The sequence below is a fragment of the Hoplias malabaricus genome, chromosome 7 (assembly GCF_029633855.1).
Source record: "Hoplias malabaricus isolate fHopMal1 chromosome 7, fHopMal1.hap1, whole genome shotgun sequence".
In the NCBI taxonomy this organism is placed as follows: Eukaryota; Metazoa; Chordata; class Actinopteri; order Characiformes; family Erythrinidae; genus Hoplias; species Hoplias malabaricus.
In genome coordinates, this window is record NC_089806.1 from 2428777 (window position 1) to 2452385 (window position 23609).

A 23609-nucleotide genomic window follows, 5' to 3' on the forward strand; every position below is an offset into this window, starting at 1 on the left:
TGGGAGAAGAGGGTTGTATTGACAATTCAACACAATGGGCAGCATTTTGAACACATTTTATAAGTGGTCAGAAACATGTAAATAACTCATGGAAGAATAAAGTTACCAAGTTACCAAGCACACCATTGTTTTTCTTGTGAAATTCCCAATAAGTTTGATGTGTCACATGACCCTCTTCCCATTGAAAAAACAAAAGTTAGATCCAAAATTGCCAACTTCAAAATGGCTGCCATGGTCACCACCCATCTTGAAAGTTTTCCCCCTCCCATATACTAATGTGCCACAAACAGGAAGTTAATATCACCCACCAACCATTCCCATTTTATTAAGGTGTATCCATATAAATGGCCCACCCTGGATTTTTGGCAGCATTTTTTTATTGTTCAGGGATATCACCATCGTCATTGTTTAAGGTTTGTGTTTCTGTATTTAAACTTCACCAGACAACACACGTCAGAAGAAGCTCTACAGGCTCTCAATCTAGAGGAGGGACCTGGAGATCTACAGCAGGATTCTTACCCGGCAGTGGAGGAGGTTTTACACACACACAGAACCAGGATGAAGAACAGGTATGAGAACTTATTTGAGGGAATCAGAACCCCAGAGAATAAAACCCCCCTGAACAGTATTTACATTCAGCTCTACATCATTGAGGGAGAGAGTGAAGGAGTGAATGAAGAACATGAGGTTTTACAGATGGAGAAAACACCCAGGAAACACCAACAGGACGCTCCAATTCACTGCTCAGACATCTTTAAACCTCTACAAGGTCCTGAAGAAGGTGTGAAGGCTGAAGATCTCAGACTCAGAGACAGAAAAGAGGATAAAGGAGCAGAAAACCAGGAGATCAGAAGAGTTCTGACTAAAGGCATCGCTGGAATTGGAAAAACTGTCTCTGTGCAGAAGTTCATTGTGCACTGGGCTGAAGGAGCAGCCAATCAGGAGATAGATCTCATGTTCGTGCTTCCGTTCCGGGAGCTGAACTTGATTAAAGATGATCAGTACAGTCTTCATGGACTTCTGTGTGCCTTCCATCCTGAACTCAGAGATCTGGACCCAGAGATATATGACCAGCTCAGAGCTGTGTTTATATTTGATGGTCTGGATGAAAGCAGAGTTCCACTGGACTTTAAACAGTGTGAGAAAGTGTCTGACATCACTGTGACATCATCAGTGGGTGTGTTGATGACAAACCTCTTCAGAGGAGATTTGCTTCCCTCTACTCTAATCTGGATCACCTCCCGACCAGCAGCAGCCAATCAGATCCCTCCTCGGTACATCCACCGTGTGACAGAAATTCAGGGATTCACTGACCCCCAGAAGGAGGAGTACTTCAGGAAGAGAATCAGGGACCAAGACCAAGCCCAGAAGATCATCTCCCACATTAAGATAGCGAGGAGCCTCCACATCATGTGCCACATTCCCATCTTCTGCTTGATCTCAGCCACTGTTCTTCAGAGAATCATCACACAGAGTCACACAGAGATTCCTACAACTCTGACTGAAATGTACACACACTTCCTGCGCACTCAGACAAATATGAAGAAGGAGAAGTATGAGGAGAAAGATGAGAGAGACACAAAGAAACAGCTGGAGTCTAACAGAACCGAGCTTCTGAAACTGGCTGAACTGGCTTTCACACAGCTGCTGAAGGGCAATGTGATGTTCTATGAAGAGGACCTGAGAGAGAGCAGCATTGATGTCACTGAGGCCTCAGTGTATTCTGGGATCTTCACTGAGATCTTTAGGGAGGAGTGTGTGATCCATCAGAGGAAGGTCTACTGCTTTGTTCATCTGAGTTTTCAGGAGTTCCTGGCTGCTGTCTTTGTGTTTCACTGCTATGAGAACAACATCATGGAACCACTGCAGTGTTTTACACCACGGTATAGAGGGAGGTCTCAGCAGGTTCCTCTGGAACGTCTTCTGTTGGGAGCAGTGGATAATGCTATAGAGTGTCAGAATGGACACCTGGATCTGTTCCTCCGGTTCCTGCTGGGACTCTCACTGGAGTCCAATCAGAGTCTCCTACAGGGTCTACTGACCCAAACACACAGTGGATCAGAGAGAACCACAGAGTACATCAAGAGATTAATCAAAGGCAATAAAACTCCCATCTCATCTCAGACATCCATCAATCTGTTCCTGTGTCTGTCTGAGATGAAGTACCTGTCCCTGTCCAGAGAGACGGAGGAGTATCTAAACTCACAGAAACAGTTAGCAAAGAAGCTCTCTCCTGGACAGTGTTCAGCTTTAGCCTATGTGATTCTCTCCTCAGAGGAGGAGCTGAATGAACAAGATCTGAGGAAATACATGACATCAGAGGAGGGTTATAGTAGACTGATCCCAGCTGTGACTGTCTGCAGAAAAGTTCTGTGAGTGTTATTATCATACGATTGTATCTGTTATGTTTGAATGTATTTGTGTATAAATTGTTACATGCTATAGTCAATCATGTTGTCAAAATATTTTATTACTGTATTACCATTTTATTAGGTATTCTTCCCTTGTAGCTGCACCTCACTCTATATATATATATATATATATATATATATATTGGCAAGCCAAACAGGAAATATTTAATGAACTTTGATATATATAGAATGAAAGCTGATATATATAGAATGAACTTTGATATATATAGAATGAATTTTGATATATATAGAATGAACTTTGATATATATAGAATGAACGCTGATATATATAGAATGAACTTTGATATATATAGAATGAACGCTGATATATATAGAATGAACGCTGATATATATAGAATGAACGTTGATATATATAGAATGAACGCTGATATATATAGAATGAACTTTGATATATATAGAATGAACGCTGATATATATAGAATGAACTTTGATATATATAGAATGAACGCTGATATATATAGAATGAACGCTGATATATATAGAATGAACTTTGATATATATAGAATGAACGCTGATATATATAGAATGAACGCTGATATATATAGAATGAACTTTGATATATATAGAATGAACGCTGATATATATAGAATGAACGCTGATATATATAGAATGAACACTGATATATATAGAATGAATGGAGGGATTTTAAGCCATTCTTCTTGCAGGATAGTGGCCAGGTCTCTACGTGATGCTGGTGGAGGAAAACGTTTCCTGACTCGCTCCTCCAAAACACCCCAAAGTGGCTCAATAATATTTAGATCTGGTGACTGTGCAGGCCATGGGAGATGTTCAACTTCACTTTCATGTTCATCAAACCAATCTTTCACCAGTCTTGCTGTGTGTATTCGTGCATTGTCATCCTGATACACTAAATCGCCTTCAGGATACAATGTTTGAACCATGAACAATGCACATGGTCCTCCAGAATGGTTCGGAAGTCCTTGGCCATGATCATTCTATATATATCAAAGTTCATTCTATATATATATCAGCGTTCATTCTATATCCCCCATATTCAAATACCTCCTGGCCTCCTGGCCTTTTTAGGCCCATTGGGCATCTATTTCTGGCCCGAGAGCTGTTTTGAAAAGTTTTTTTTTTTTTTATGATTTTTTTGTCAGTCGCTCTGTCCGCTCTTATTTTGAAATCGCGCACCGCGATCTCAAGGCGAGGCTGGTGACTGCCTCCATGGCAACAATAAACAGATAGCAGTAAAGCCTTCGGAAACGAGACAGTCACTCTCTCGCTCAGCAGCAGCAACACGTTTACCGACCGGAGCAATAATGACATGCCCGAAATTTGCCCCAAAAAGAAAACAGTGTTCAATGTTCATTCTATATATATCAGCATTCATATATATATATATATATATATATATATATATATATATATATATATATATATATATATATATATATATATATATCAAAGTTCATTCTATATATATCAGCGTTCATTCTATATATATCAACGTTCATTAAATATTTCCTGTGTGGCTTGCCATAATATATATATATATATATATATATATATATATATATATATATATATATATATATATTTGAGTTTTATGTAGCAGAGAAATAACAGCAATTTATTAAATACCTCATATTACAGGAGATGGAAACAGTATTAATTACAAACCCACATCCAAATATTTTATTAGCTGCAAATGAAATTAGAGGTGAGATGTTTCACCAGGGTTTCTTTTTGTTTCACTTTGCCACATTCAGGTAATTGGTAAAGTGTCCAGTGTGGTTGCTAGAGATATCATAGCAACACCATAGCACCCATTTGGCAACATCTTAGCAACCACCTGGAATATCATAGCAACCAACATTTTTATATCACTATTTATAATGAATGTGTAACACAAAGTAAAGGAGATAAGAATCGGGTTTCTACAATTGTCTAATAGTGCAACAGTGTTAGTTTATCACCAAGCTTTTTATTTTTTTTTTTCATTCTTTAGAAGCTAATTAGCCCACAAAATAATTAATTATTGATAATATTGAGCAGAAACTGAAGTTATTGAATAATGATTATATGACCTTTTCAGGTTGCACACACAGCAATCTATTTCTCCAGAACCCAGCTATGTGTCTATGAAGAGTGACCGGTCCATGAGGAACCCTCCTGAATTCAACAGAGGAAGAGAGCTCAGCCATGTATCTATAACAAGTGACCGGTCCATGAGAAACCCTCCTGAGTTCAGACGTGGAAGAGAGCTCAGATATGTGTTCATGAAGAGTGACCAAACTAGGAATGAAGCTGTATCCACTGTCCGAATGTGAGTTATTATCCTTCAGTGTAACATGTAAGAGTAAATAATAAAAAAAAAAAGACTAGGCAAGTCTAGTTTAGCCAGACTGCCGTTGGCTGCATAGTATGTGTCATACAGGTATCTCTGGAATTTCAGCAATAGGAAGTTAGGGTCTGAAATATATTTTAGATGTCTTTGAGAAGTTTTGGTGCTTAATAGCAATATCTTTTTTTTCTTTTTTTTTTAATCAGCATCCTTTTTATTTAAAGAAAGTATAGAAGAATATATTTTACATATACATAAGCATTTATAATGTATGCCATCCTGATATTCCCCGTCCCTTATAATTATTCCCATCATTATCCCTGATTATACATCACCTTTGTATGTCAATACTAATTCAACATTGTTGCCTTAAACTTAAAACTGCGATAATTAATGAAAGTAAGAAACACAAAAAGCAAACAAAAAAACACCTAAATAGGCTAAAGAAATAAAAAAAAATAGAGACACATTGCACAAACACAAAAAGGGAATTAATGTTGTATTACACTGTTAACATACTGTAGTATTATAAAATATGTAACAATAAGCCTAAAATACTTTGTGTCTGTTATAGTTGAGGTTAATGTAGTTACCTCAGGACATGTTCATGGCTGCTCATTTTAATGAAAGTTGTTGAGTAGGAAAGGTGGAGGGAATGCACAGACAGGCAAATCTAGACAACTGCACTACTCTAAAGGGAGTGCTTGCAACTGAGAAAAATAAATTAACAGGATTCCACTAATAATACATTTCTTTTACCGATCCTGTAATAGTGTATTTTATCTTTTCTAGATTTATAAACAGCATAAGGTCCTGTAATCATTTTGCTGCTTTAGGTGTATTAGGTGATTTCCAATTTAATATGATCTGTCTATGTCCTAATAATGATGAAATGGTTAGTAACATTTGTTGCCTATGATTTAAATCTCCATTTTGGTCTGAAACTCCAAATATGTCTGCTTCAGTGCTTACTACAGACAACAGACAACTGGCCACAGACAATTACTAAATTTGGTTATTTCTTTTGGTTATTTCTCTACACAAAGAGTGTCTCCTTTAACTTAAAATTCTGCCGAAACTAGGTCTAAGTTAAAGGTGGTTATAACTACAGAATTAGACGTGAATTGCATAATCTTAATAGTTAAGTTGCACGTCACAAGGACACACAGAAAATTTGTCTTATAACACCTGGGTTCTATTTCACAGCAGTCCATGTCTAAGATCTGAATTCAATAAGACTTTTTTTTTTTGCAGGTTAGTTGCCCATTTAATAAAAATAGGATTAAATAGGATTAGGCAGTGATAACTCTCCACTTACTTTTTCTTTGGAGGAGTTCTTTATTTACCCTAGGCACTTTTCCATCCCAAATGATTCTTATATTTAATTTGTCAATCTGTTTGAAAAATTACTTAGATAAGAAGGTGAAATAAACACAAAAACCTTGGCAGCACATTCATTTTAATACAGTTCACCCTGCCAGCTAGAGTTAAGTGTATAATACCCCAGGTATAAAGGTCAGATTTAAGTTTCATACACAAGATAAGATGTAAATTATCCTATGCCAATTCATTAGAGCTTCACATAGGGTCCACCCCACACTCTTCCTACCAGCAGCCACATAATTTCTGTTGTTCCACTCCTACAGCTACACCCTAAGGTTGCTGTGGCTCATTGAGCCCATCACATGAATACCCAAACCACCCACTGCATCACTAGCTCTTCACAGGGGTCATCAGGTAGTCAACTCCCCTCGTCAGTGTTTTTGCTGAAATAAGTCCACAAAACCTCCAGAAGGCTCAACAGTAAAGTCTGGCATCCCAGATCGACCCCACTCCATGCTAGCTTTACAGTCATACCTTACCCATAACCATCAACAACTGTAAATATGCACTGGCCTCCCTGTTGAGTAGGGCTGTACATAGCCCCACTGGCACTGTTAATGCATGATCAATGACACCTGTTCCAGGTGATCTTTACGTGCTACATAACCAACCACTACAGTGCATTTCAACAGCAAGTCTGTGTTCTCCGTATTCACAACCACTGACTAGACCTTTCAGCTGTTTCTGATAACTCCTTTACAGCTTCCCTCAGTTTTTGCTGTCAAACAAACATGCTAAAACCCTTAGCACCTGATTATGTCTTCATGTATACCTCCCCTGTGAAAAAATAACCTTACAAGCTGATAGAATATGCTTCAGCGTGCCAACCCCGGTACATAATCTACAACTAGGGTCTTCTCATACCCACTGTCAAAGATTTTGTGGAGTTGGAAAGCCTTCATATGTTGCTCCAAGCAAAACCTAATACAACTTGCCCCAATTGCCTACAGTTCTTGCCAAGTGATCTTCCGCTTCATTAAATTCTCCCAGCAAAGCCACTGGCCTTGTTTTGCCTGTGATGCTGCTATTGCGCACCATGCCTCCTCTTCCTGATCGTGAATAAATCTAGTCATCATTTGCTTTCTCTCTGGAGATGTGGCATTACTAAAAGACTTCCATTGCACTTGACCAATCACATCCCTTAGCTCTAATGAGCTCCTGGCTACCTGCACTGCCACTTGTGGGTTTCACTTCCTTCCTGCTTTTGTGACTGACACTGCTGCTTTAACCACTACATTCTTCATCATCAAAAAAAAAAATCATCACTCAAGTTATCATCAAAACTTGAGTGGTAACTACAGTACCCCTCTCCCATACCATGCTACACTACTAAAACACGGTACCCCTATACACTTCCTTATAGCCTAAGAGTAATCATTCATTCATTCATTTATTGTCTGTAACCACTTATCTTAATGCCTAATTATGTAAAGCCTGATATTGTAATGTGGAATGGAAGTGAGCTGTCTGGAGTATTTACAGTTAATCATTTACTGGTAGACATTCACTCTTGGAAAGTTTTTATTTGTAGCATGAGAAAATACCAAAGGTATGCAGCTGATGATATCTGTCATATATAATAAGTGGTCTGAAATAAACAACAATAAATCATCTGTAAATAAGGAGACCTTTCTTCGATTCCCCAACATGATTTTTCTTGAAATGTTGGGATGGTCATTAGCATCAAGGCCAGCAGTTCAATTGCTAGGGTGAACAAGAGTGGGCTCAATGCCAGCGTTGCATCGTCTCCCTTGATAAGGTAAAGCTTTGTGATGGCAATTTGTTAGTAATAACAGGCTGTAGGCTTTAGAAATGTAAAGAAGACGGAGTCATGCCAGAAAAGTGTCCCTTAGACTGGGGTAATTAATTAAAATTCATTAAGGTCTGGTTTACAGAATATTTTCTCAAGCCAAGGTCCGGAACATAATGTGTAACTTGCTTCAGTGCCATATCCTACATTAAAATAGTCTTATAATTATAGCATAATTTTATGTAGTTAACAACTGAATTTCCAATGAACTTACACTTTCAATTACATTTCAGTATATTTCAACAAGAGTTATAAATAATTATAAATATCAAATAATAAATATGGGACTAATAGCTCCGAAATATATTTTGGTCCATTGCCATGTACCAACTAGTATCTTAACATGAGGATTAAAAATATTTCATAAAGGCAACAGGCAACCAATGTAGTGAAACAAATACTGGTGAAATATACTTCCTCCTTTTGGTACCAGTAAGCACCCAAAGCAAGTAAATAAGGTGTTAATCAAGATGTGAAGATACAAAAGCATGAATAATTGTATCCTGGAATAAAGTATATTTTAGCTGTATTTCTCAACTGAAAATAACAGGCCTGTTTCAGCTACCTTATATGCCCTGAAAAAATTAATTCAGAGTTTAAAAAAAATGCCCAAAATTCTAGGACAAGAATACACCATTGGCAGCACTTTGAGGGCCCAAAATCAGTGCTTCTCTTTTCCTTCAATTAGCAATTCAATTACAGACCATACATTCATTCATTATCTGTAACCCTTATCCTGTTCAGGGTCGTGGTGGGTCCAGAGCCTACCTGGAATCATTGGGCGCAAGGCAGGAATTCACCCTAGAGGGGTGCCAGTCCTTCACAGGGCAATACACACACATTCATTCACACACTCACATATACAGATACTTCTGAGTCACCAATCCAGCTACCAACGTATGTTTTTGGACTGTGGGAGGAAACCGGAACACCCAGAGGAAACCCACACAGACACGGGGAGAACACACCACACTCCTCACAGTCACACATGGAGCAGGACACGAACCCATGACCTTCAGGTCCCTGGAGCTCTGTGACTGCAACACTACCTGCTGCGCCACTGTGGCACCCAAATACAGACCATTCAATCCTTAATATCTTGAGTACATTTTTTTAAGTCAACTTAAATAAATCGTTTTCACAGAAAATAAAGCTGCAAATCATCAACATGAAAATGATAAATATTAATATGACCAACTTACTTTCTCAAAGAAAGCATGTGTAATGAAAATAGGTCTAAGAATTAACACTTGTGATACTCCACAGGAAATATTGGCATATGAGGACATCTTATTACCAATGGACACCATGAGCTTTCTATTTAATAAATATGGTTCAAACCAGGCACGGTTGCACAACAGGTAGTGTCGCTGTCATTAAAATACTGTTATCAACAATGTCAAAAGCTGCACTGATATGCAATAACACCCAAATGGACACAACTCTGGCATCAGCAATCATTAGGATGTCAGAACAGTGCTGTCTCTCTTCTCTGTTTATGCCTGAAACTGGCCAGCCTACTAGTAAAATAGTTTTAGTTATTAGTCTATTTTTAATAATAAATAAATCATTTAGTTTGGTTAATAATATATTTTGAATGATATTGGACATGTACAACATATGGGGGCCTATAAGTCTTGAATCAGGGTTTCCTTTAATGGCGTGCCTGATTCATAATATAACGTTAGGGCCATTTAAATGGAACAATACTGAGCCAAGGTAGTCAGGTTAACATCAAGCTAATGGAGATTATTGTAAGTGGATCATGAATACCGTAGTGAGTCAAAAGCATTAATACCACTGTATGAATTTGCTTGAAATTTTACTGTTAAGAGAATTAGTGCAAAAGCCCCATGAAACCCCACAATTTTAGCCAACATAAGATTCTTCTTTTGAGATAATGGTATTTAGCAGACAAATCAAGATAAAATGCAAAAATAAATGTACTCATAAATGTCAATTTAAATCCACCAAATTGCAAATGTAAATTTAATTATTGAATTTAAATTAGAATTTAGAGTTCAAATGACATGTATGTTTTGGAACATTTAAATTCAACTTAGGATTACATTGACATTTTGTCTATTGCTTTTTTTATTTTCATTTTGGTACTGATGTTGTTGCTGTGCAATGAAACCCATGTATCTCCAATTTTGTCAGTTTTTAATTTACAACACCATTGGAACACATCAGCAGTTGTCCATCATGTTGAATGGACCAATAGGAAGCCAAATCAATGAAATAAAAATTTGATTCTGAGTTATGACTATTTTAATTACATTTATCTGATTTTTATATATTCAATAATAATAATAAATAATATTTTAAATTATTATTATAAGCAGAAACTCAGTGAGAAAATATTTAATCGACTGTGGACAAATGTTTCTGGTTCATTAAAAACAAGGCTCAGCTTCTTTAATTTGGACAGATTTGTTATATCAGAAAACATGATTAAAATTAGGAAATAGATTTTCATTTAAATGAAGATGCAAAACTTTCAAATCTCTGTGTGAATGAAGTATCAATAGAAGTCTATGAAATTGCAAATGTAAATGGAACTATTGCATTTAAATTTTGAGCTCAGACTTGCCTTTATGAGTAGAACATTTTAAATGCAACGTAGGAGTATGTCTCTATTTTTTTGTATGACATTTTCATTTTTATTTTTATACTTATATGCTTCCATGGTGAGGGTGTGAAATATTCATATTAAAAAAATCTCAAAAATACAAATCTAGGCTAGATATCAACCATCCAGTTTTCAATGGACTCTTTCCATTATAATGGCTAATGTTAGTATCAGGACTTGGCTCACAAGTGATAGGACAGTATTTAAGAATTGTTGAGAAGCTTGTGTTTCTGTGTTTGATTTTGAACAGGCCACACTCCTCACAAAAAGCTCTACAGACTCTCAATCTAGAGGAGGGACTTGGAGATCTACAGCAGGATTCTTACCCGGCAGTGGAGGAGGTTTTACACACACACAGATCCAGGATGAAAAACAGGTATGAGAACTTATTTGAGGGAATCAGAACCCCAGAGAATAAAACACTCCTGAACAGGGTTTACACTCAGCTCTACATCATTGAGGGAGAGAGTGAAGGAGTGAATGAAGAACATGAGGTTTTACAGATGGAGAAAACACCCAGGAAACACCAACAGGACGCTACAATCCACTGCTCAGACATCTTTAAACCTCTACGTGGTCCTGAAGAAGGTGTGAAGGCTGAAGATCTCAGACTCAGAGACAGAAAAGAGGATAAAGGAGCAGAAAACCAGGAGATCAGAAGTGTTCTGACTAAAGGCATTGCTGGAATTGGAAAAACTGTCTCTGTGCAGAAGTTCATTGTGGACTGGGCTGAAGGAGCAGCCAATCAGGAGATAGATCTCATGTTTGTGCTTCCGTTCCGGGAGCTGAACTTGATTAAAGATGATCAGTACAGTCTTCATGGACTTCTGTGTGCCTTCCATCCTGAGCTCAAAGATCTGGACCCAGTAAAATATGACCAGCTCAGAGCTGTGTTTATATTTGATGGTCTGGATGAAAGCAGAGTTCCACTGGACTTTAAACAGTGTGTGAAAGTGTCTGACATCACTGTGACATCATCAGTGGGTGTGTTGATGACAAACCTCTTCAGAGGAGATTTGCTTCCCTCTACTCTAATCTGGATAACCTCCCGACCAGCAGCAGCCAATCAGATCCCTCCTCGGTACATCCACCGTGTGACAGAAATTCAGGGATTCACCGACCCCCAGAAGGAGGAGTACTTCAGGAAAAGGATCAGGGACCAAGACCAAGCCCAGAAGATCATCTCCCACATTAAGACAGCGAGGAGCCTCCACATCATGTGCCACATTCCTGTCTTCTGCTGGATCTCAGCCACTGTTCTTCAGAGAATCATCACACAGAGTCCCACAGAGATTCCTACAACTCTGACTGAAATGTACACACACTTCCTGCGCACTCAGACAAACATGAAGAAGGAAAAGTATGAGGAGAAAGATGAGAGAGACCCAAAGAAACAGCTGGAATCTAACAGAACCGAGCTTCTGAATCTGGCCGAATTGGCTTTCACACAGCTGCTGAAGGGCAATGTGATGTTCTATGAAGAGGACCTGAGAGAGAGCAGCATTGATGTCACTGAGGCATCAGTGTATTCTGGGATCTTCACTGAGATCTTTAGGGAGGAGTGTGTGATCCATCAGAGGAAGGTCTTCTGCTTTGTTCATCTGAGTTTTCAGGAGTTCCTGGCTGCTGTCTTTGTGTTTCACTGCTATGAGAACAACATCATTGAGCCACTTCAGTGTTTTACACCACGGTATAGAGGGAGGTCTGAGAAGGTTCCTCTGGATGATCTTCTGAAGGGAGCAGTGGATAAAGCTATAGAAAGTCAGAATGGACACCTGGATCTGTTCCTCCGGTTCCTGCTGGGACTCTCACTGGAGTCCAATCAGAGTCTCCTACAAGGTCTACTGACCCCAGCACACAGTGGATTAGAGGAAACCACAGAGTACATCAAGAGATTAATCAAAGGACAAGCAAGTCCCATCTCAACTGAGAGATCCATCAATCTGTTCCTGTGTCTGTCTGAGATGAAGGACCAGTCCCTCTACAGAGAGACTGAGGATTATCTAACTTCAGAGAAACACTCACAGATGAAACTCTCTCCTGGGCAGTGTTCAGCTGTAGCCTACATGCTGCTGACCTCAGAGGAGGAGCTGGAGGAACTGGACCTCAGTAAATACAGAACATCAGAGGAGGGTTATAGGAGACTGATCCCAGCTGTGACTGTCTGCAGAAAAGCTCGGTGAGTGTTAGATATTTGATTTATTTAACAACTCTGTTATTTGAATATAGCGCATTTCATAAATTCAGTCAGTGTGTTTGGGCTGTGTCCATTTTTTTAAAAATCTGTTTGTTATTATGTTTTTAAACGGCACAGTGAAGTATGTAGAAAACCATTAGCTCAGCATTAAGACACTAGTAAATGATTATAAGACATGGGGTGGGACAAAAGTAGTGGATTTAGTTGTATTTTTACCATAAAATTAAACTAAAGAGGGTTAATTTGCAACAGGTCAATGAAATAATTTAGTTTCAAAAGAGCGTCACAGAGAAGCCAAGTATTTTAAAAGGGAGAGTGTGGTTCATCAAAAATAGTGAACGATTTAAGAACCTCATTTCTCAAAGTTAAATAGCAAAGACACACTATTAGTAACATTAATTTCAGGATGAGTGTTATTTCTTTTCAGACTAATTGGTTGTAATTTGGACTCCTGGAGAACTATTCAATCAGTTCTACAGTCAGACAACTCCTCTCTAAAAGAGCTGGATCTCAGTAACAATGACCTGCAGGATTCAGGAGTGGAGCTGCTCTCTGCTGGACTGAAGAGTTCACTCTGTAAACTGGAGACTCTCAGGTAAATCACTCATGGTATATTTACCTCAAAATTGTGTGTGTGTTTCCAAAAATGTAAATAAAAACGAACTGCAAATTATTTAAACCCTTTATTTAACCATTATAGTACAAAGACTACATTTTAAAAAGTTTTAAAAGTTTAGGCTATTGTTTTTAATAATTTGCCAATTTTTAATATTATTTCAGCAATTAACTTCAAACATTTAAGACAGGGGCACTGTTTACCACTTTGTTGCATCACCACTTCTTTTAACAACACTCCAGTCACAGACCAGACCAGTTGCTGCTATGTTTTCCCATTCTTGGTTGTTGTAGGAATTCAGTTGCTCAGCAGCTCAGCATTACTTTATATTTTGATTCAGTTCTAATAACCCTTTATTCATCAATGACTAAACCTTTACAGACTCCCTGGCTGTAATCTAACAAAAAACCACTGTGAAGCTCTGGGATCAGCTCTACAGTCAGTAAACTCCTCCCTGAAAGAGCTGGACCTCAGTAACAATGACCTGCAGGATTCAGGAGTGGAGCTGCTCTCTGCTGGACTGAAGAGTTTGCATTGTAAACTAGAGACTCTCAGGTAAATTACTCATGGTATATTTATCCGCCCATTTTAATCCATCCATCCATCCATCCATCCATCCATCAATTGTCTACCACTAATCTGTGTCTGAGTCATGAGGGGCAGCAGTCAGAATAAAGAAACCCAGACCTCTCTCCCTAGCCACCTCTTCCAGCTCCTCCAGGGGGATTCCTAGGCATTCCCATGTCAGTCCAAATATAAAATACCTCCAGCGTGTTCTGTGGCTTCCCCATTTCTGCAGATGCTATATCAAACTCCTGCTCCATTTTTCCCTCACTCATGAACAAAACCTAGAGATACTTGAATTCGTCCACTTGTGGCAAGAGCTCACTTCCAATACGGAGAGAGCACACTACCTTTTTCCATCTGAGAACCATGGTCTCAGATTTGGAGGTGCTGATTCTAATCCCTGTCGTTTCACTCTCAGCTGCAAACTGGTTCAGCGAGATCCCATCTTGATGAAGCCAGCAGTACCACTTCATCTGTAAGCAGACATGGGACCCTGAGACCACCAAACCGGTCACCTTCCACCACGTGGCTATGTTGAGACATTCTGTCCATAAAAGTTATGAACAGAATTGGTGACAATAGACAGTCCAACCACAACTAGAAACCAGTCTGACTTACTCCCGACAATGCGAACCAATGCTCAGTTTACATAGGGAGTGGATAGATCCTAGAAATGAGCCCAGAACCCCATATTCCCAGAGCACCCCCAACAAAATACCCAGAGGGACATGGTCAAATGTCTGTTCTAGATCCCCAAAGCTCATATGGACTGGTTAAGTAAACTCCCATGCACCCTCCAGGATCCTAGCAAGGGTCCTGTGTTCCGCGACCAGAACAAAAACCGCATTGTTTCTCCTGGATCTGATGTTCTGCTATCAGTCGAACTCTCTTCTCCTGTACCCTCATATAGACCTTACTGAGGAGGCTGAGGAGTGTGATCCCACTGTAGTTAGAACACACCCTCCGCTCTCCCTTCTTTAAAAGGGAACCACCACCCCTGTCTGCCAGTCCAGAGGCACTGCCCCCAATGTCCTTGCGATGTTGCAAAGTCGTGTCAGCCAGGATAGCCCACAACATCCAGAGCCTTGAGGAATGCATGGCGGATCTCATCCACCCCCGGAGCCCAGACACCAAGTAGTTTTTTTTTTTTTGACTACCTTGGCCACCTCATCACAGGTGATAGCCAAACACTCCCGAGGTTCCCAAGCTCCACTTCCTCTATAGAAGGCATGCTGGTGGGATTGAGAAGATCCTCAAAGTATTCCTTCAACCACCCAGTGATACCTCCAGTCAAGGTCACCAAACTCCTCCCACACCCAAGTTTTCTCTTTGGCAACAGCCGAAGCTGCTGTCCGCTTGGCCTTTTGGTACCCATCAGCTGCCTCCTAAATACGACTCTTTCTTTAGCATGGGGTGATATTGTAAGGGTTCAGACAGGGGTCCAGTTGCCCACTTATAACTTTTATTCCTTTCACAAATATTTTGATATGGCATCTTTGCCTATTTAGCTGTCTTTTCAATTTTTAATTTGGGAAGCCCCTTTTGTTGTTATTTGCATTTTGCTCTCATGTTTGAGCCATTCAGTCTTCCCCTGATAGACTTGTATCCCTTTTTATTTTAGTCCTATCTCACACAATTTCACTGATCCCTGTGTCAGGAGTTTAGCAGTTCTAATCTCAGACAGGGTAATTCTCTTTCCCTGTGTTGGTCCTTTCCAACCCTTTGTTGGTACCTTTTTGTAAAATTTAATTATCTGGTAATTCTGCACTTGAGTCCATTAACCAACTACTCCACTGGTAGCTCACTCAGGGTTCCTTGGTTCTAAGCCATCGCTGTGCAAGCTATCACATTACAGATATGTGGATCAAAGGTGGACCTTGACCAGCAGTGCTGGACATTTTAAACACTGTGTCCACTCACTGTCCACTCTGTAAGACATAAATCTGAGATGTAAAGTCAGAGACAGTAGCTTATCTGTTTTTACAGCTTGTGTTATTCTTCCTGTAGTCATCAGTGTACACAAGATGCTGTTATAATTATATTCTAATATATTTAAATTTCATGTTCATATTTCTAATTATACCATGTGTAATCCTTTGCAGACTATTGATCTGTAATTTTGGGAACAAATCATGTAAATCTCTGGGATCAGTTCTACAGTCAGTAAACTCCTCCCTGAAAGAGCTGGACCTCAGTAACAATGACCTGCAGGATTCAGGAGTGGAGCTGCTCTCTGCTGGACTGAAGAGTTCATTCTGTAAACTGGAGACTCTCAGGTAAAAAACTTGCTCCATTGTGATAAATAAATTCTTAATTGATATTCAGTGAGTATGAATGAATAATCAAGTAAGTAAAATTGTTTTTATATAGCACTACTAGTCCAACAGACACTATAAACTTTAATGATGGCTGACAATGGCTGCATTACTATCCAATAAAACCAATATAGACCCCTCTCCAGCATAAGCTTTCATTAATACAATGCTGTTAATATTTACCATGTAAATAATTCTATTAGTTTTTTGATGTAACAGTATGAGAATGATAACAAATTTAGGTAACACTTTAAATTATTTACTGCTAATTACTGGGTAAGTACAGAGTAAGTACCTCTTGAGTAATCTGTAAGATAAAAAGTACTGAGTAAGTAAAGGGTATGATACTAGAAATATGTGGTATTTATATACAAATATGGCAGGTAACTATGTTCTCAATTCATTGTACATCTAAGCATTATAAAACTGAATTAAAATCATGACAGTTTATGCAAGTGACAATTACTCTGTTTTTATAAATAAGGAATGCAGCTACTATTTTGATTTCACTGTAGTTCTGAATGTAATTATCGATCCACATAGAATATGGAAGAAAACACTCTGATGCACATTCCCTGCCGTACCCATGTGAGCAAAAGCGAAACACCCATTTCATCATTAGTCAGCTGTGTACATATGCCTCAATACATATAGGCTAAACAGTATAAAATATCTCCAGAGTATGTGATGGTGATTATTGTGGTAAATCATACGTCCTGAACCTATTGAGTACAAAGCACCATGAAACACTGCTAGTGTCTGTAATGAAAGTAGCTGGCCATGTCATTCTCTGTTGGTGCACTGTAAATAATGTTAAAAGATTTATAATTACATTCAGAACTACAGTCAATTTAAAATTGTAGCTGCATTCCTTATTTATAATAAATGACAGTAATTGCCACTTGCATGAACTGTCATACTTTTAATTCAGTTTTATAATCTATAATTTGCTGAGAAGAACAATGAATACTAAATGTAGTTAGCACTATTTCTCAGTACTTATTTTATCTTATGGTTTACTTATCAGGTACTTACTCTGTACTTACCCAGTAATTAGCGGGCTGTGATTTTCAGTGTTACCTAAATTAATTTTTCAGAAATGAGCACAGATTTCATCAGAAAATAAATTACTGTAAACCTTTACAAATGAGGTAATGTGCAGTTCATTTTCACTTTAAAATAAATTTAAAAAAGAAACCTTCTGTGGTCTGAGGCCTTTCAGCCACGTCTAAGGTAGTCTGACATGCCTTGACATTTTTACAGATGTTAGCTACTTAAAAAAACTGTAATTGCACAATGCTACACATATTTTCCACACAAACACAGCAACAATAATGAGTACAGTTAGAATGTTATTAATGTTATTTTTTTTTTTATCAACTTGACTTTCCAAACACCTATTTTCAAAGGCACTGATATATTTTGTCCTGTGTTTCCTCCCGGTGCTCCGGTTTCCTCCTGCGGTCCAAAACCACACATTGGTAGGTGGATTGGTGACTCAAAAGTGTCTGTAGGTGTGGGTGTGTGAGTGAATGTGTAAGTGTGTGTCACCCTGTGAAGGACTGGCGCCCCCTCCAGGGTAGGTTCCCGCCTTTCGCCCAGTGATTCTAGGTAGGCTCTGGACACACCACCACCCTAAACTGGACAAGGGTTTTAGAAAATTAATGAATGAATGATATATTAGCTGCAACCATACCCGCTAATAAGGCTTGCTGCTGTGGAGATGACAACGAGACAGAAATATCAAAATGGCCAAAAATAGCCAGTTTATAGTCTGGAGAAATACGCACTTCAAATGCTTCTGAGAACCAGTTGAAGATGCTAGCCCAATAATCATGTAACCTATGGCAGGACCATATTAAGTGAAATAAGGTACCTTCTGAGGTATGGCATTTATAAAACATAGTGGAAACAGAAGTGTAAATTTAGTTCAGTTTAGTTTTAGAAAAATAAAACCTGTGTAATACTTTAAACTGAATGAGTCTACACCTGGAATGAATTGAGAATATAATATATATATATATATAATACAGAATCAAAGCTAGACATCAAATTTCTGGTGTCGGGGGGTGGGTCATATAATATGTTCTTTTGGTTCAGTTAAAAAATATATGTTTTTTTTTAACATAATGCCTAAGCTGCAAATATCGAAAAAAGTGGGAAGAAGGAAGACTGAATCTTGATTTAAGCTGGGCAAAAGAAACAAAACTGTTGTCTACATAAAATCTTTAATGCACTGTAAACCCTTATCTCTCCAGGTAACAAACACCTTATCTGACTGAGCTGGAACAAAAAAAATAGTTTGCATGTTAAAGGTGTGTTTGTCTTCTTGCTATACGGGGAAGTTTATAGGCCCAAACAAAAGCACAGATAATTGAGTCTAGTTGTTTAAAAAAGGCTGAAGGGAGCCAAATGGGTATGTTTTGGAATAAATATAGGAAACGTGGTAAAATCACCATTTTAATAGCATTGATACATCCAATCATCGAAAGGGAAAGCAATTTCCAGCTCTCAATATTTGCTTTTAATTTGTCAATCATATGCAGAAAGTTCAATTTAAAAAGATGTTTTTAAGATTTTTTGGAATCTTAATGCCTAAATATGTGAAATGATCCTCAATTATTTTAAATACCAAAGGTTTCAAAAAAATAGGGCTAAGGTTATTGGTAATATTTATGAATTCACTTTTGGCATACAGATTCACAAGGCTCTCAACATCACCAGATTTAATACCATGTATGGGTGGATGATTCCTAATCCCTATTGGCAATGGTTCAAGTGCCAAATCAAACAGAAGGGGAGACAGCTGATCCCCCTGATGAACCCCTCAATGTAGGTCAAATGGACTAGAGCACTCTCCATTGGTGAACACTACTGATGTTGGACAAAGATAAAGCATCTTAACCAACTTAATAAAAAAAGTCACCAAATCCAAATCTTCTTAGCACCTCAAACATATATGGCCATTCTAACTGATCAAAAGCTTTCTGAGCATCCAAAATATAATGGCAGCCTCTTTATCTTTTCATTTATTTGAGTATAAAATGTTAAGAAATAGGCGTGTATTGGAAAATGAAAATCTACCTGGTATAAAACCACTCTGATCTGTGTGAATTATTTTGGAGATATGCTTTCCCAGTCGATAATACCTTGGTCAACACTTTTTGATCGAAATTCAATAGAGCTATTGGCCTATAAGAGGCAGGGTCAGACTCCACCTTTCCTTTTTTTAATAATAAAATAATGTTTGCTTCATACAGAGATTTAAGTAGATTCCTAGTAGAGTCATTTATCATCCTCAGCATGTAGGGGACGAATTTTCTACTAAAAGCTTTGTAGAATTTGCACCCAAATCCATCCGGACCAGGATTTTTACCTACTGGGAAAGCCTGGGTAGCCTCAAAAAGATCAGTTTCTGATATCACCCAATTCCAAATATTTATATTTTAGTTTAAACAAATAGATTTCCACACTCTGGCTGAGAATTGAATTGTATTCATATTTTAATTTTAAAATTTGATTATAAATTGATTGTTCAATAGAAGATCTATATGTTTTTTTAAGTGCTGTAAGTTCCGTTTGATTTTCCAATAGTCTATTGTTGTTGAATTTCTTTTTTTGTGCTTCAAATGACATAATATAACCTCTCGTGACTACCTTCAGAGTTTCCCAAATAGTATAGTCTGAAACCTCACCATTATCATTTATCTCCAAGAATTCATTGATAGAAGAATTGCATTAATATATTCATTAAATAGTGGATCTTTAAGCAAAAGAGGGTTAAAGCGGCATCTATATTTTTCTTTTGCCATATTATATTTGAGTTGAAGAGTGAATGGACAGTGATCTGACATCAAAATATTATGGTACTTGGTGTCTTCGATGTTAGAAAAAAGTTCAGAATTTACCAAAAAATAATCAATCCTGGTAAAAGATTTGTGTACATGAGAGTAAAAAGAAAATTCTTTGTGAGTGGGATGCTGCAGCCTCCAAGTATCTACCATATTTCTAGACTTCAGCAAATGGTTCAACACATTAACAGACATTAGTGAATATGGTGGACTCTGAGAGAGTCTGTCCATGTAGGAGTCCAGGTAACAGTTGAAATCACCTCCCATTATGATGTTCCTAAAATTATCTACAGGGGCAGCATCAAACAATTTATGGAAAAAAAATCAGGAGTATCAAAATTAGGGCCATACACGTTAACCAGAATTAAGGGAAAATAATTTATAAGGCCAGAGATTATAATATATCTGCCCTGTGGGTCCACAACCATAGTTACTGGGTGAAATGGTATATTTTTGCAAAAAAGTATAGTAACACCTCTGGCCTTAGAAGTAAATGGAGCTTGGTAAACCTGGGACACCCAGCCAACTCTGAGTCTACATTGCTGTGTCAAACTGATATGGGTTTCCTGAAGAAAGATTATATCAGCCGCTTAACATTCTAAGACACAAAAGTGACCCCCGCTCCATCATTATGAACTACAGACATCTACGTTTGAAGAATAAGGGGAAAAAAGTATAGTGGCAGCCTGAGAAAAAGAGAGAAAGAAAATACACTAACCACGTATAAGACATCCCACCCAAACTCAGTAAGCATCTACAAAAGAGAAGCACTGTATTCACCCTTATAGACAGGAACACTAAACGCACAGAGATAACAATATATCTGTTGTATATACTACTACCAACTTACACCACCTACTGAGCATCTCTGCACTTTGTTAAATATGTACACAATGTAGTACCATCTGCATTGTGTACTGTTATGAACGTGGAAAACAAAAAACAATTGTTAAAGAACCTTGCCGCTGAAACTCATTAGAAGCTATAAAATATCAACAACAATTCAAACTTGTTTAAGCTTGGATTCCACGAATTTCACCACTTCAGAGTGGGAGGTGAAGCTCCTGAGCTGACCTTCATGGCGAACACAGAGTTTTGTGGGAAAGCGGAGCATGTGTGACACCTGTAGCACACACAGCGCCTGCATGACATCCCTGAAGCTCCTTCTCTGACTTAGAACCACAGCCGTGTAGTCCGTAAAAATGAATACCTTGTGGCCCTTGTAGTCAAGATTGCGCACGGCTCTAAGCCTCAAAATCCGCTCCTTCTCGGTGTAGAAATGGACCCAGGCGATAATTGTGTGAGGTTTTGCTCCTTCTGGAGGTTTGGTTTGAAGCACACGATGGGCCCGATCGATAATGAGTGGTTCAGTGAAGTGTGTAGCTCCAAGTCCGTTTTCCTCTCCCTCTGGCACCCAGACTATTTTAATGTTGTTGCGGCGTGATCGACCCTCAAAGTCATCAAGTTTAATTTTAAGAGCTTCATTTTTCTTCTGGGTCTCAGTCAAAGATGCTTCAAGTAAACTAATGCGCGACTCTTGATCCAGGATTTGTTCCTCTGCCATGTCCATTTTCTCTGTGACAGAGTGCAGTGCAGTTTGTAAAGTTTGAGAAGACAGTTCAAACTTATCGAACCTCTCATTTACTGACTTCAAGATGTTATTAGCTACTTTTTCCCACACCTGAGGCAGGTCCTAAATGCTAAATGCCATTAATAACCATCAGCGTACCTAATGGCATTCACATCATTGTGGGGGACTTTAACAAGGCAAATCTCAAAACTGCGCTACCAAACTTCTGCCAACATGTGAAATGCCCAACAAGAGGGGCTAACATTCTGGACCATGTTCAGCGGAGGAACTGAACTGCTTCTATGCCCGCTTTGAGACCCAGGCACAGCTCTTAACTACAACACCACCCACCCTCCCACTACAACCCACTTCTGTCTCTGGCTCCCCCCACTCATTCTTGCAGCTGAGGATGTGAGACGAGGGCTTCGTACTGTGAACCCTAGGAAGGCTACAGGCCCGGATGGTGTACCAGGGAAGCTGCTTAAGGCATGTGCTAACCAGCTAGCACAGGTCTTCACCAATATCTTCAAGCTGTCACTGAAGCAAGCTGTCATCCCAGCCTGCTTGAAATCAGCCACTATTATCCCAGTCCCCAAAAAATCACCCACGACCAGTCTCATTGATTTTCGCCTGGTAGCACTCACCCCAATCATCACCAAGTGCTTTGAGAAACTGGTTCTAAAACACATCAGAGCCTGTCTCTCCCCTACTGTAGACACGCATCAGTTTGCATATCGGAATAACAGATCTACAGAAGATACAATAGCCATCGCTCTTCATTCAGCGCTGAGTCACCTAGAGAAATGGGGGAGCTATGTCAGGATGCTCTTCATTGACTACAGCTCTGCCTTTAATACAATAATTCCGGACTTTTTGATCCCCAAGTTTGTCAATCTGAGGCTCCCACCATCAACCTGCTACTGGATCAAAGACTTTTTGACCAACCGACCCCAGCAGCTGAAACTGGGTTGTCACTTCTCTTCCGTCCGTACCCTCAGCACTGGCTCCCCCCAAGGATGTGTGTTGAGCCCATTTCTCTATACACTCTACACATCCGACTGCAGTCCTGCCCACCCAGTGAACATCATAGTAAAATTTGCTGATGACACAACAGTGGTAGGACTGATAACAGGGGGAGACGAGAGGTCCTGAAACTTGGTGAGTGGAGTGTAGCTAACAACCTGGCACTGAATATCACTAAGATTAAAGAACTCATCTTGGACTTCTGGCAGAACAGGTCTGCTCCTGCCCCCTTACACATGAACGGTGAACATGTGGAGCAAGTGGAATCTTTCAGATTCCTTGGAGTTCACATCTCTCCAGACCTCTCTTGAACAGTCAACACCTCTGCACTGGTTAAGAAGGCCCAGCAGCAGCTTCATTTCTTGAGGGTGCTCAGGATACAAAGCCAGGTCACACGGCTGCTACCCCAGCCGTTCATACACAAAGGAAAGGGCAGCGGGGAGCTTCCTAATAGTCTTACTGGATTCAATAGAGTCTACACTATTAATGGAGGAGTGCAGCCTAAAGGCAGATATACTAGCTTACCCTCTTCTCCTTGGGGGCACTCTACTGGCCCCACCCCTCATTGGAGAGACCCTTATATACCTGCACCCATATATAAACATAGAGGTCCCCTCTCTTAAAGGCACAGCGTAGCTGTAACCGTTACATTTCTCCCCAGACAATAAATAGGCTGACCCCAGCCGTACACAGCGAGGAACAGACCAACAATATAATTTTCATACATGGACCGGGTGAGAACTGTTAAAGCCCCATGGAGAAGATATACAGATTTGAATATACTTAACTGGCATACATGTCAGTAGATAGGCCAAAACTAAATAACAACAAAAGCTGCAAATGCTCAAGTAAACCCACATCAGTGTAGTGCCCAATCAAATGTCAAAAAAGAGATAAACCACATT

At 39.1% G+C, this 23609-nt stretch overlaps 1 protein-coding gene across 2 annotated transcripts in view; it reads left to right on the forward strand.

The window, feature by feature from the left end:
- The window catches only part of LOC136701576 (uncharacterized), a 51778-nt gene that overhangs the window by 14591 nt on the left and 13578 nt on the right, over positions 1-23609 (forward strand). For both annotated transcript variants that reach the window (XM_066676170.1, XM_066676171.1), the window contains exons 5-10: positions 444-2372; positions 4492-4722; positions 10816-12744; positions 13190-13357; positions 13760-13933; positions 16048-16221. In XM_066676170.1, coding sequence (XP_066532267.1) covers positions 444-2372; positions 4492-4722; positions 10816-12744; positions 13190-13357; positions 13760-13933; positions 16048-16221 — 4605 coding nt within the window. The remainder of the gene's footprint in view (positions 1-443; positions 2373-4491; positions 4723-10815; positions 12745-13189; positions 13358-13759; positions 13934-16047; positions 16222-23609) is intronic.